Source organism: Pleurodeles waltl, chromosome 3_1 (genome assembly GCF_031143425.1).
Source record: "Pleurodeles waltl isolate 20211129_DDA chromosome 3_1, aPleWal1.hap1.20221129, whole genome shotgun sequence".
Classification (NCBI taxonomy): Eukaryota; Metazoa; Chordata; class Amphibia; order Caudata; family Salamandridae; genus Pleurodeles; species Pleurodeles waltl.
Genome location: NC_090440.1, coordinates 97,328,226 through 97,339,318, shown reverse-complemented (window position 1 = coordinate 97,339,318; position 11,093 = coordinate 97,328,226). Strand labels below are relative to the sequence as shown.

Genomic DNA, 11,093 nt, shown 5'->3' with positions numbered 1-11,093 from the left:
AGTAATGAACTTTAAGGAAGATTGGATGGGATTCATTGACTGGGCAATTGGGGTTTTACACTATTGTTGGGTATTAGTTTTAGAATGGGACTGTATTAATCCATATTTTATGATTATATTTAATGTTTGTATCACTTTGGTCTGTTGATCGAATAAAGCTTGTGCTGATGATGATGACAGTACAGTAACAAAGGACTCTACATGCAACAATTACATGTAAATGAAAATCAGGCAGCACATGGACAGAATGTTTATTGTTTCACACTATGGATGACTCACTGTATACACAACTGTATTATTTTTTTTTTAAATGTCCTTTTTTTGCTCAGACAGCCCACATAAAAAAAGCGATAACAAGCTAATTCAATTCTGATATCACGTGGTCTTTTAAATCCTTAACATTTTACAAATAGATTAAAACAAGCTTATCCATCACCAGATAAGTGAGTGTCACTTTCTTTAGCATTTGCCCTTTCGTGTTATGTTGCATGGTTTTTGTAAAAAGGGACGGTTTCACTACTTTGTGGTTTTGCAGGTTATTTCAGCCTGTGCTTTCCACGAACCACGTGTATGTGATTGTGAGCAACGTGTGCATGGATCGTGGGGTGGTTGGCCCCCCAAGGATGTTTAAGTGTTTTATGGTCCTGCTCTTGGCGATGATATTTCATAGGCACTACTTCAGAACAGGGCCCAATGGCACAGTGAATGTTACCTTCTTTTAAGAGGTAGTCATGGTGAGAGGTATCTTCTGGATCACAAACACAAATCTGAGGCCTCAGAGACATTTCATGGTACAGTGGATGGGCGAAGGACAAGGACCTGCTTTTATCGGAGATACACCGTGGGTTTTTAAAAAATTTTGTAAAACATTTGAAAAACATAAAATGACTAGGGGTCTTCCGCACACAACTGTATCCGCATTCTTGGCTGTGAATGTGTAGGTACCTTCCTGTTCGTTTGCTAAAACCTCAGGCAAGTTGGTGAACTTCTGAAACATGCTCATATTTTTTATTTACTGTTACCCTAAATGTAAACTATGAGTCAAGTGTGGTATGTAGATTGATGGCATATCATTCTATGCTCAAAGGCCCAAAAACAAAGCTTTTAAATAAATGAAAAAACTTTTGTCGATGTAGTAGCTACTGGCTTGTACTTCAAGAGTCCTTACTAGGAGAAAAAATTATCTGCTGCTAGAGAATGAGGCACATGTGTATGACTGGGGTTTACTTCTGTTGTCCCTTATTTTCCCCGTCTTTGGCCCGTCATAGATATAAATCACTAAAGCGAACCCTAATAAAGGCAGCTAATACTTCCCTTTTTATTGCACCTTTCGTCCTTCCCTCTAGCCCCTTCCCGTAAATATGAAGCCCTTCAGTAGATTGGTAAGTAAACTGGCCAGGGAATAGAATCCCTTAAAGCTCTCCAACCCGGTCAACAGGACATCTCTTGCCAAAAGCAGGTCACTGGTACAGTGCCACCAAACATCTGCCAGGCTTGGAGCACAATAACAGAGCTCATGGCCTTATAGTGCTCACCACCAGAGAAGACCTATTTCCGACTCTCCTGCATGCAGCCTTGTTTGTATGAGTAATAAGCAGTTGCATGCAGCTGGCTAGTGTTTAAGGGATTATCCTGTCCGTGTACATACACATCTTGGACACTTTAACTAGGCACCTGTATGATAAGGCACATTTGCACTGTACGGTCACACAATTCACTTAATCATTTGACCTTAGAGGTCCAATGCCCTAGAGAAGCACAAAGTACCACCTCCAAAAACAAACAAATGACATACTCCAGCCTCTGATAAACATATCGGGTAGCCTCAGATAAACACACCATGTAAACAGACAGGGAGAAGTTATGTCTCTTTGCAGGCTTATAACGTCCCTTTGTTAGTACTTTGTACTTTGAGAATATTGTATTTTCAGGCCTCAACAGACTTCTCTTTTCTAGGGCACTGAATTAATTAAAAAAGGTATACATTTTGTTGAAGACAAGAACAAAGCTTAGATGATATACATTAAAACAGCTTATATCATGAATAAAAAAAAAAAGCAAATTAAGCTGAAGGTTACGATATTCATCTAAAACCATTCATAATAACAAGGCACATTCTTTAGGTTTTCTTTTTCTCTTCTAGTGTTCCAATCCTGTGAATAGCCTTGTTGTCCAGGAGCTCCACCTTCTGGTCACTCGGCATTACTGCATTGTTTACCATGGCTCGAACCACTGTAGTCACTGGCACCGACAAGGCAGTCGGGAATAAGTAAGATATGGGCGCCAGGAATTTTCTAGCGATCCATTCTGCAGGGCGGGATTCTTGTCTGTCACACATAAGGACACTGAACAGGGATAAAACAACGGTGAGTGAAATCTGGCGAATGATTTACTGTACCAGCAAGTGCGCATTGAAAATCTGTGCTCTCAGAGCCAAATCTTTAATAATAATGCATTAAAAAAATAAATATAAAACGTATTTCCACAGTTGCCATTCCTAAGCGGTAAGAATAACAAGCTATTACTACTCAATTTATCGAGCTTGGAAGGATGGAAAATTAGGACTACCTTCTTAGTAATTAGGTTACACGAGATACAGGAAGTAAATGCTTTCTGACCTCACTGGCCTATTTTGCCGGCATTTCTGGTAATGGAAAAAAAATGCACTTGGGAAAATCATAACTCAACAGGACAATGGGATACTGACTAACAAGTTACTTACTTACGGTAAAACCTTATCTGGAAGAGACTATCTAGCCCCAGACTCTTTACCTTTAAATATTTCCCAGAAGCCAGACTGGATCCAGAAGCTTTTCAAGCAGCACCCTCTGCATGCTGGTAGATAGCATCATTTGGCTCTGCATCGGCTGCTTCAGAATTGACGTGCAGTATCTATATAGGTGCCACCTTGGCACGCTCAGTTACTTGCGCAGCGTTCCATGTCAGAAGCGCGGCACTACAAGTATTACGGACCACTGGTGTGACAAGCTAAGGCTCTGAGAAGGATGACCATTATCAGTTCACAGAGCAGAGGATGGGCAGGTCGTAAGGATTCTGTGGCTAGATAAGTCTCTCCCAGTTAAGGCGTTACCAAAAGTAACGTTCATCTGATAGAGACTTCTAGCCGCAGATTCCTTACCTTTGAATAGATACCCAAGCAATACCTCCTTGGAGGTGAGACTGCGAAGCCAATTAAATAAAAAATAAAAAAAAAAGTCCTGCAGGGCCGAACAGGCGAAGTGCCTGTCACGACAGACATGACTGTCAAAGCAATAGTGCTTAGTAAACGTGTGCAGAGAAGTCCATGTTGCTTCCTGACAGGTGTGTACGACTGAGGCTAACCCAGTGGTCACAGCCTTGGTTCTGGTGGAGTAAGCTCAGAAGCCCTCAGGGTGTTGCTTCTCGGTCAATGCTTAGCAAACCTTAATGCGTAGAACAATGCATCAGAAGATGGTCCTTTTCCGATGCCATCCTTTTTTTCGCTCCTACATAGCTGACAAAGAGTTGATCGTCCACCCAGAATTATATTGTGTGGTCAAAAGAGAATGAAAATGCTCTTTTTGTGTCCAGACAGTAGTGTCTCTCCTCCTCTTTGGAGGGATGAGACAGAGCAAAGAATGTAGGCAGGGTGATGTTCTGGCCTACATGGAAGGGAGTCACAACCGTCAGAAGGAAGAAGGCACATGTCCGGAGAACCAGCTTGTCCGGGTAGAAGGTGGTACAAGGAGAGTGCACAGAGAATACCTGTAGTTCGCTGACTCTCCTGACCTATGTTATGGCCACTAAAAAGGCAGATTTTATCCTCGAGGCTAAGAGGGCAACTGTACAGAGGCTCGAATGGTGCACACATAAGAAAGTTGAGTACAAGTTTGCGGTCCCACTGAGACATAGTGAATGGCGCAGGGGAAAACATGCTGCAGGCCTTTAAGGAACCTAACCACAACAGGTGACTTAAAGAGAGAAGGTTGGTACGGCAACTGCAAAAATGCAGAGATGGCACGTAGATAACCTTTAGCTGTGCCCACAGCAGCCTCCTGCTGGGCCAAAGATGAAGCAGACCAGAGAACCTTGGATAAAGATGCAGAAAAAGGTCAATGTGGAAAGCACCCATGACACAAACTTGTCCCAGTGACAGGCATATACCGACTTGGTTGAGGGGCGCATGGCTGCCTGAATAACACTACAGACTTCAGGAGGAAGGTGGAGGGCGCCCAGGTTTGGGGCCAGGATCCTCCCCAGTTACTGTGACAGCCTGATTGGAGGACTGATGGTCATGCTCAGCGGCTCAGGATACCAGACTCTCTGTGCCCAATCAGTAATAACAGTGACTTGGCCCTGGTCATTCCTGATCTTTAGAACTCTGTACAAGAGTGGTAATGGTAAAAAGCCATACAGGAGGCTGGCGCTCCACTTGAGACAAAAAGCATCTCCGAGCAAGAGTCGCCTTGAAAACTCCAGTGTGCAAAACTGCTGAAGTTGTGCATTCTGGGCAGTGGCAAACAGATCTAACCAAGGCTCCCCCAACTGCCGAAAGAGACCTTTCACCACCTCCAGATGGAGACACCATTTGTGATTCGCATGGCATCTGTGGCTGAGTTTGTCTGTTGAATCACCAGGGAAATGCCCCGACGGTCCACCCATGTCCAGAGATATAGGGCCTTCTGACAAAGGGTCAACGCACTCACCCAGCTCAATTTGTACCACATGATGGTGGTGGTGTCGTCCATGAACACTTGCACCAGCTTCCCTTGATATACAGAAGAAAGGCTTTCAATGCTAACCAAACTGCCCGGAGCTCCAACAGGTTAATGTGTGGCTCGGGCTCCACCTGAGACCAGAGTTGTCTGATCTCCACCGCTCCCAGATAGCCGCCCAAACCAAGTGGTGACACATCTGTCTCTACAGTCACCTCTGGTTGTGGAAGAGAGAGGTATCTCCCAGTGACCCAATTGCGGTTTGTTAGCCACCGCTGCAGATCTTTTGCAGTTCCTTCCGAGATCTGGACTATGTCGGAGCGATTTCTCTGATGCTGCACCCACTGGGACTTCAAGTCCCACTGCATATGCCAACAAGCATCAATAACCAGCAAGATACAGAAGGCCATGATGCCCAACAGCCTCAAAGTCAGTCTCACCGAAATCCAGGATAGAGGCTGAAACATTTGAATTACAGCCTGAATACCCTTGACTCATCGCTCAGGAGGATAGGCATGAAACTGCACTGTGTCCAGAACGGCTTCAATACAAGGAAGCGTTTGAGAAGAAGTGAGGTCTGACGTTGGCACTTTGATAGTGAACCCCAGCAAGTGCAGAAGGTTCACCGTAGTCTGAAGGTGGGGGAAGACTGCCTGGGACAAGCCCTCCTTCAATAGCCAATCATCGAGGTAGGGGGAAGACTGGAACCCTTCTACAGAAAAGCTGCAATCACTTTCTTGAACACAGAGGGGCACTGGTAAGGCCAAAAGGGAGCACAGCAAACAAAGTGCTCTTGAACCACCATGAGCCACAGGTCACATCTGTGGACAGCCAGGACGGGGTCTGTGGGAATATGCGTCCTGAAAGTCTAATGTCTAAAGTCTACTATCCAGTCTTCCAGATCCAGGGCAGACAGAACTTAAGCAGGCGTGATCATTTTGAACTTATTTTTCAAGTAGAGTTTGAGAAGGCACAGATCTAAGACACAACAAAGCTCTCTGAGCTTCTTTGGCACCAAAAAGTAGCAGGGATAACAACGACCTGCGTCTGATGCAGCCACCTTCTCTGTGGCTCCCATGGCCAAGACAGCCTGCACTTCTTGACACAGTAAAGTGAGATGGTCCTCCGTCAGCAGACTGTAAGAGGGTGGCATGGGGGGTGGGGTTGTCACAAAGGGAAGGGAGTAGCCCCTTTGGATGATCTGGAAGACCCATCAGTCTTTTATCAATAACCACCAGTAGGTGATGGCGTATTCTGCCTCCCACTGGGTACCCATGATGGGTATAGGGCAAACTAAAGAGGCCTGGAGGCAGAAGCAGCTGAGGGGGAGGGAGTATGGTGGGCTGGCCCAAATGTTGGCCACATAGTTTATAGGACCTGTGCCCTCGAACATAAGAGGTCTGGGAAGCTTATGGGCCATGGTGCCTGGGAGGGAATGAGCACAGTTGGAGACCCCTTCCGAGACCACGAAAGGGGCGGAAGGCGGACTGGGGTTGGAGAGGGGGCCATAGACAAAACCAAGGACCTGGCTGTAGCTCTGCTGTCCTTAAAGCACTTCAGTGCCAAATCCACTATCTCTTCAAAAAGGCAAGAGCCATCGAAGAACATGACCATGAGGGAAGCCCAGTCATCCCCTAAAAAGCCAGTTGTTCTCACCAGACGTGGTGCTGAAAGGCCACCAACTCTGAAATCGTTATGCCCAGCGAGTCGTTCTTTTTCAAACTCGCACCTTACGGAGGAATTAGCTGCTAGGGAAAAAAAATAAATCAGGAAAGCGAAAGAGTTTAGGTTCTGCTGACTCATGGAGTCTTGAGTGCGGATGCTCCTGCGTCTCGTTGGAAGTCTTTGATGGATGCAGCAACATCAAAGACATTTTGGACCTCATTAGGACCTTGGCGGTCGGTGCTATAGTACCGCCACATAATGACATTGGTGGTTTGGCAAAACCCAAACCACCAATGTAACACACCGACCACCACAGCGGTAACGACCGCCGGGCTGGAGACAACCGTCTCTAGCCCGGCGGCCGTCACTAGACCGCCCACTGTAATATGACCCTGCCCACTGCCATGGTTTCCGTGGCTTTTTTACTGCCACGAAAACCATGGCGGTAGGCACTATCAGTGCCAGGGAATTCCTTCCCTGGCACTGATGGGGGTCTCCCCCGCTGTTCTCCCCCACCCTCCCCCTCCTGTCCCCCCAACATAAACACACGTACACATACCCACATTCACCCACGCATGCATACATTCATTCACACACACAGCAACACACACTAATATACATAACAGCACACACGCATTCACACGACCCAACATACACTCAAACCCATTCCTGCACCCACGCATTCCACACACCTCACACCCGCATGCACGCATACAAAAACAGTCACACACCCCCACACACAACACCCTCCACCCCCGTTGGATTGCCCGACTTACCTGCTTGCAGGGAATCCTCTGGCAGGAGACGGGACGCGACGCTGCTGCCAGCAGCAGCGTCCGCCAGCGGAACACTGCCAGGCCATATCGTGTCATGATACGGTTGGCGGCGTTCTAATAGCATGCAAAACCGCCATCTGCCGCCATGGCCATGGCTGGAATTCTGCCAACCTTCTGGTGGAATTCTGGTTACAGTCATAATATGGCGGACGGTAGGTGGCGACGGCCTTTTGGAGCCCGTGGCGGTAGGTGGGATTTACCGCGTAGGTCATAATGATGACCACTTTGTGTCTGTGGGACACATATGACCTCCCAAAGGACTTGAAGAGCAACCACGACCATCAGAAAGGTCTCTGCGGATGGCATTGGGAGATTCTGCGAGATCAGGACATCAGGCGTCAAGGACTTCTCTGACGATTAGCTTGAAGGAGCCCTCCCTCAGCGTCATGGGATGCATGAGCAACAGTTCTCACAAGTCTTGGAGTCATGGTCCCACTCCAAGCACAACAAACACACCAAGTAGAATCCTGTCACCAGCTTTTGCCTATGACAGGCCCAACCAGGTTTGAAACTATCTAGTATCTTGGGTGACCTAATCTCACCACCAGGAGAAAATTATAAACAAAATGTTTACAAGGCGTCAAAAAAAGCCAGTCAAAAATTAACTGAGGGGTAGCCCAGACTGGATCAGCGCTATCTGGCGAGGAAAGGAAAGGAAAGAACTGACATCAGCATGTCGAGTTGGTGCCTTTATAGGTACAGAGCACATCACTGCCAGCACAGATGCTGATGCATAGTTGAACGACACCACCTACCAGCACGTAGGGGTACTACTCAAAAGTCTTCCAGATCCATTCTGATGACTGGGGACTATTAAGAGGTAAGGAATCTGCAGCTAAAAGTCTCTATAAGGTAGGTAGGGTACAGAGTGAAGGTCTAATATGTAATGTTGAAGGATTTGTCTAGATGGCCTGCCGAGATGAAATGTATTTGAGCAATTTTAAGAAAGTGCCTCTTTTTGGAAGTTCACTCTCACCTTTTAGGGCTGATGCTGCTGGTTTTTCGACTCATGAGTGCACTGGGGCCTTCTAACCAGACCTCAGTGCCAGTGTTTTAACCCATACAAAGTAAATGCGAATTGGATACACCTAATTGGCAAGGCCTGACTTACTTATGAGTCCTAGTATTTGGTACCCAGGGAACCCGTAACATGTAAGACAGAGAGTCCACTCAGGGCTGCGACACTGTGCCACCTTTTTTGCGACAAGGTTTAAAATGGCTCCCGGCCTGTCACTGCAGACTGGAAGGGTAGGGTAGTGTTTTCACTGCCAGTTTGACTTTGCCATTCAAACTAATGGCAAACCCACCCTACCCCTTAACATTATATGTGTCTCCCCTAAGCAAGGCCACCTGAGTCCTACAGCAAGGAACTGTATTTTGTTCAGTAAAACAATTATTTTCTGATATATCTTAACAAACACTTCTGAATTGTCGTTTTGCTGTGGTTAAAGTTGGTAGACCCATTGGCTAACACAAGGTTTCCGGATGGCATCCCAACCCAACTAACTTTTGACTGGGACTAACATCTGGGTCTTGTAAGGTATCAAATTAATAGTGACATTAAAGACAACCTGATGGGGGCGTGGCCAAAATGGCGACCGGGCTGGTCGCATAGTTCGTAGCTCTGATCCCGGCCCGTGTCAAATATCCTCTAACAGGCGCCCGCACTACTGTTCGTGCGAGACGCCGTATGCTCTACCTGAGATGCCGGCGCTGCTCTGACTGGATCCGACCGCGGCGTTCCGGGTGCCGCGGGGTCGGCTGCGGTCCTGGGTGCGGCCGCCGAGGCCCGTGGAGCCTGGACCTTTCCTGCCGGGGCCGATGCGACGCGGCACCTTTAGTGCCGAGGCAGCTGCGTCGCGGGACACGGACGGGTTCCCGACGCGCTGGGACTTGACCCGTCTCCCGGGGCAGGAGGGCGGGTGCCGAAGAAGGTGGGGAGGCGCTTGATCCCCTGCTCCGGGACCACGCGCCTGGGGGCCGCGTTCGACCCGATGCGCTCGGCCCGATGCGGCCACACTCCCGTGTGAAGCCGGCTGGCTCCACATGACAGGTACCGCTGGGACGTGCGGCCACCATTGAGACTCGGGGGTGCCGTGCGGGCTGGAGCTGCGTTCCCCGCGAAAGGGGAGGGGATCCCACCGGCTGCCCTTGAGTCTTGGCTCTACACCCCCAAAAAAAATCGGATGGCATTGAACAGGCGTTTCCTTGCGCATTAAGCCTGGGCTAACAAATAACCAAGTACTAAGGAGGAGAGACAATTGGGAAAGCAAATAAATAACAATTTAAAAAAAACAAAAAAAAAAAAAGAAAAGAAACAAGAAGAGTTGGGACCACCAAAGTTCAAGTAAACTGAGCCCTACCAATCCCAGCTTCCAAGCAGCAACACAGCAATAAAACGGACCCCTTCAGAAAATAATACGTATAACAGGGCACTACAGTATATCCTCCTGCGGCACTGCACCGGCGGCGCTAATCGAGCCGCAGCGTTCCCACCAAGGCTCTCACCAGACATAAAAGCCCTGAGGCTCTCCACTACAAAGAGGATACACCACACAAACAAAGTATTGCTATCTTATCTTCACTACTCCAAACAGTGCTGCTGACCCCAAGTTAGGGGCCCTGCTTCTTTGCAAGCAACACGAAATCCTGACGGTCACGGTGCCCTAGAACCCGTAAGCGGTATAACTTCTTTGCCTGATACGCAGCAAGATTTCTATTTTTCAGGAACAAGCCTCAGCAGTCCTAATCAATCGAAGCCACTTCAAAAACAATAGTTAACAGCAATACCGTCACGTAAATAATCAATGGGCAAACCAAAGACCCCACGCGTACCTTCTGGGAATATGGATTCTGATGCCCCACCCCCACCTGCGGAGGCCTCGACCACACAACAAGCACTACAAAAGATGGAAATAACACTCCAAACGCACACAACGCAATTTGAAAAGATTTTACAAGCCATACTGGACACCAAAATTACTCTGGAAGCAAAAATAGGTTCGGTAATCGAAGACGTCAACATATTGCGTGCAGACCAACATACGCTAGCTGAAAAGGTCGCAGGCTTGGAAGCAGACACGTCACACCTCTCACCAGCGATAACCAAACTCCAGTCGCAAATGGGGGCTGTAACAGCTGAACTAGGGATTCTGAGGCGCAAAGCTGAAGAAGCAGAAGGAAGGTCAAGACGTAATAATATCCGCTTCGTGGGCTTTCCTGAGCGCGTTGAGGACCCATGCGCAGAACTGTTCATTGAGCAATGGCTAATAGAAACAGTACTGAAGGACAATGTCCCGAAATTCTTTTCAATAGAACGCGCCCACAGGGTTCCCGGAAAACCCCCACCACCTGGCACTCAGCCTCGCCCACTAATAACAAGACTCCTCAACTACCGTGACAGGGACCTCGTACTGCAGCTGTTCCGAAAAGCAGGCCCAATGCGCTTCGAAGGGGCAATCATATCGGCCTATCCAGACTTTACAGCAGAGGTACAGAAAAAGCGTAACTCATTTTTTCGGGTCAAAGAGCGACTAAGAGACCACAATATCAAATACGCTCTGTTGTTCCCGGCCAAACTTCGAATACAGGACGACACCCGCACTTTCTTTTTCACCTCACCAGAAGATGCATGGACTTGGCTACATGCCAAGGGACTCGCTGACCCTCCCAATACAAGAAATTCCAAAGATAAAAATCACCCTCCTAGTGGCAAACGCAAACCCAGCAGGCAACCAGACACTAAACCTACTCCTGAACAGTCTCGCGTGGAACGCTCTCTATTATTGCAAACCACATCCCTTTTCGCCAATGCATCCCCGGGGTCTGTATCGACGCACTCGGGATTAGAATCCGAGCTTGGGATACTCTCTGACTCTACAGACTCCGCCTGTGCCCC

General features: G+C 47.9%; 1 protein-coding gene across 2 annotated transcripts in view; it reads right to left on the bottom strand.

Annotated features, from left to right (window-relative positions):
- Positions 1–234: 234 nt before the first annotated feature.
- HTATIP2 (HIV-1 Tat interactive protein 2) overlaps positions 235–11,093 on the bottom strand; it is a 133,364-nt gene continuing 122,505 nt past the window's right edge. For both annotated transcript variants that reach the window (XM_069221932.1, XM_069221931.1), the window contains exon 6: positions 235–2,345. In XM_069221932.1, the coding sequence (XP_069078033.1) occupies positions 2,120–2,345 (226 nt within the window). In that variant the 3' untranslated portion in view covers positions 235–2,119. The remainder of the gene's footprint in view (positions 2,346–11,093) is intronic.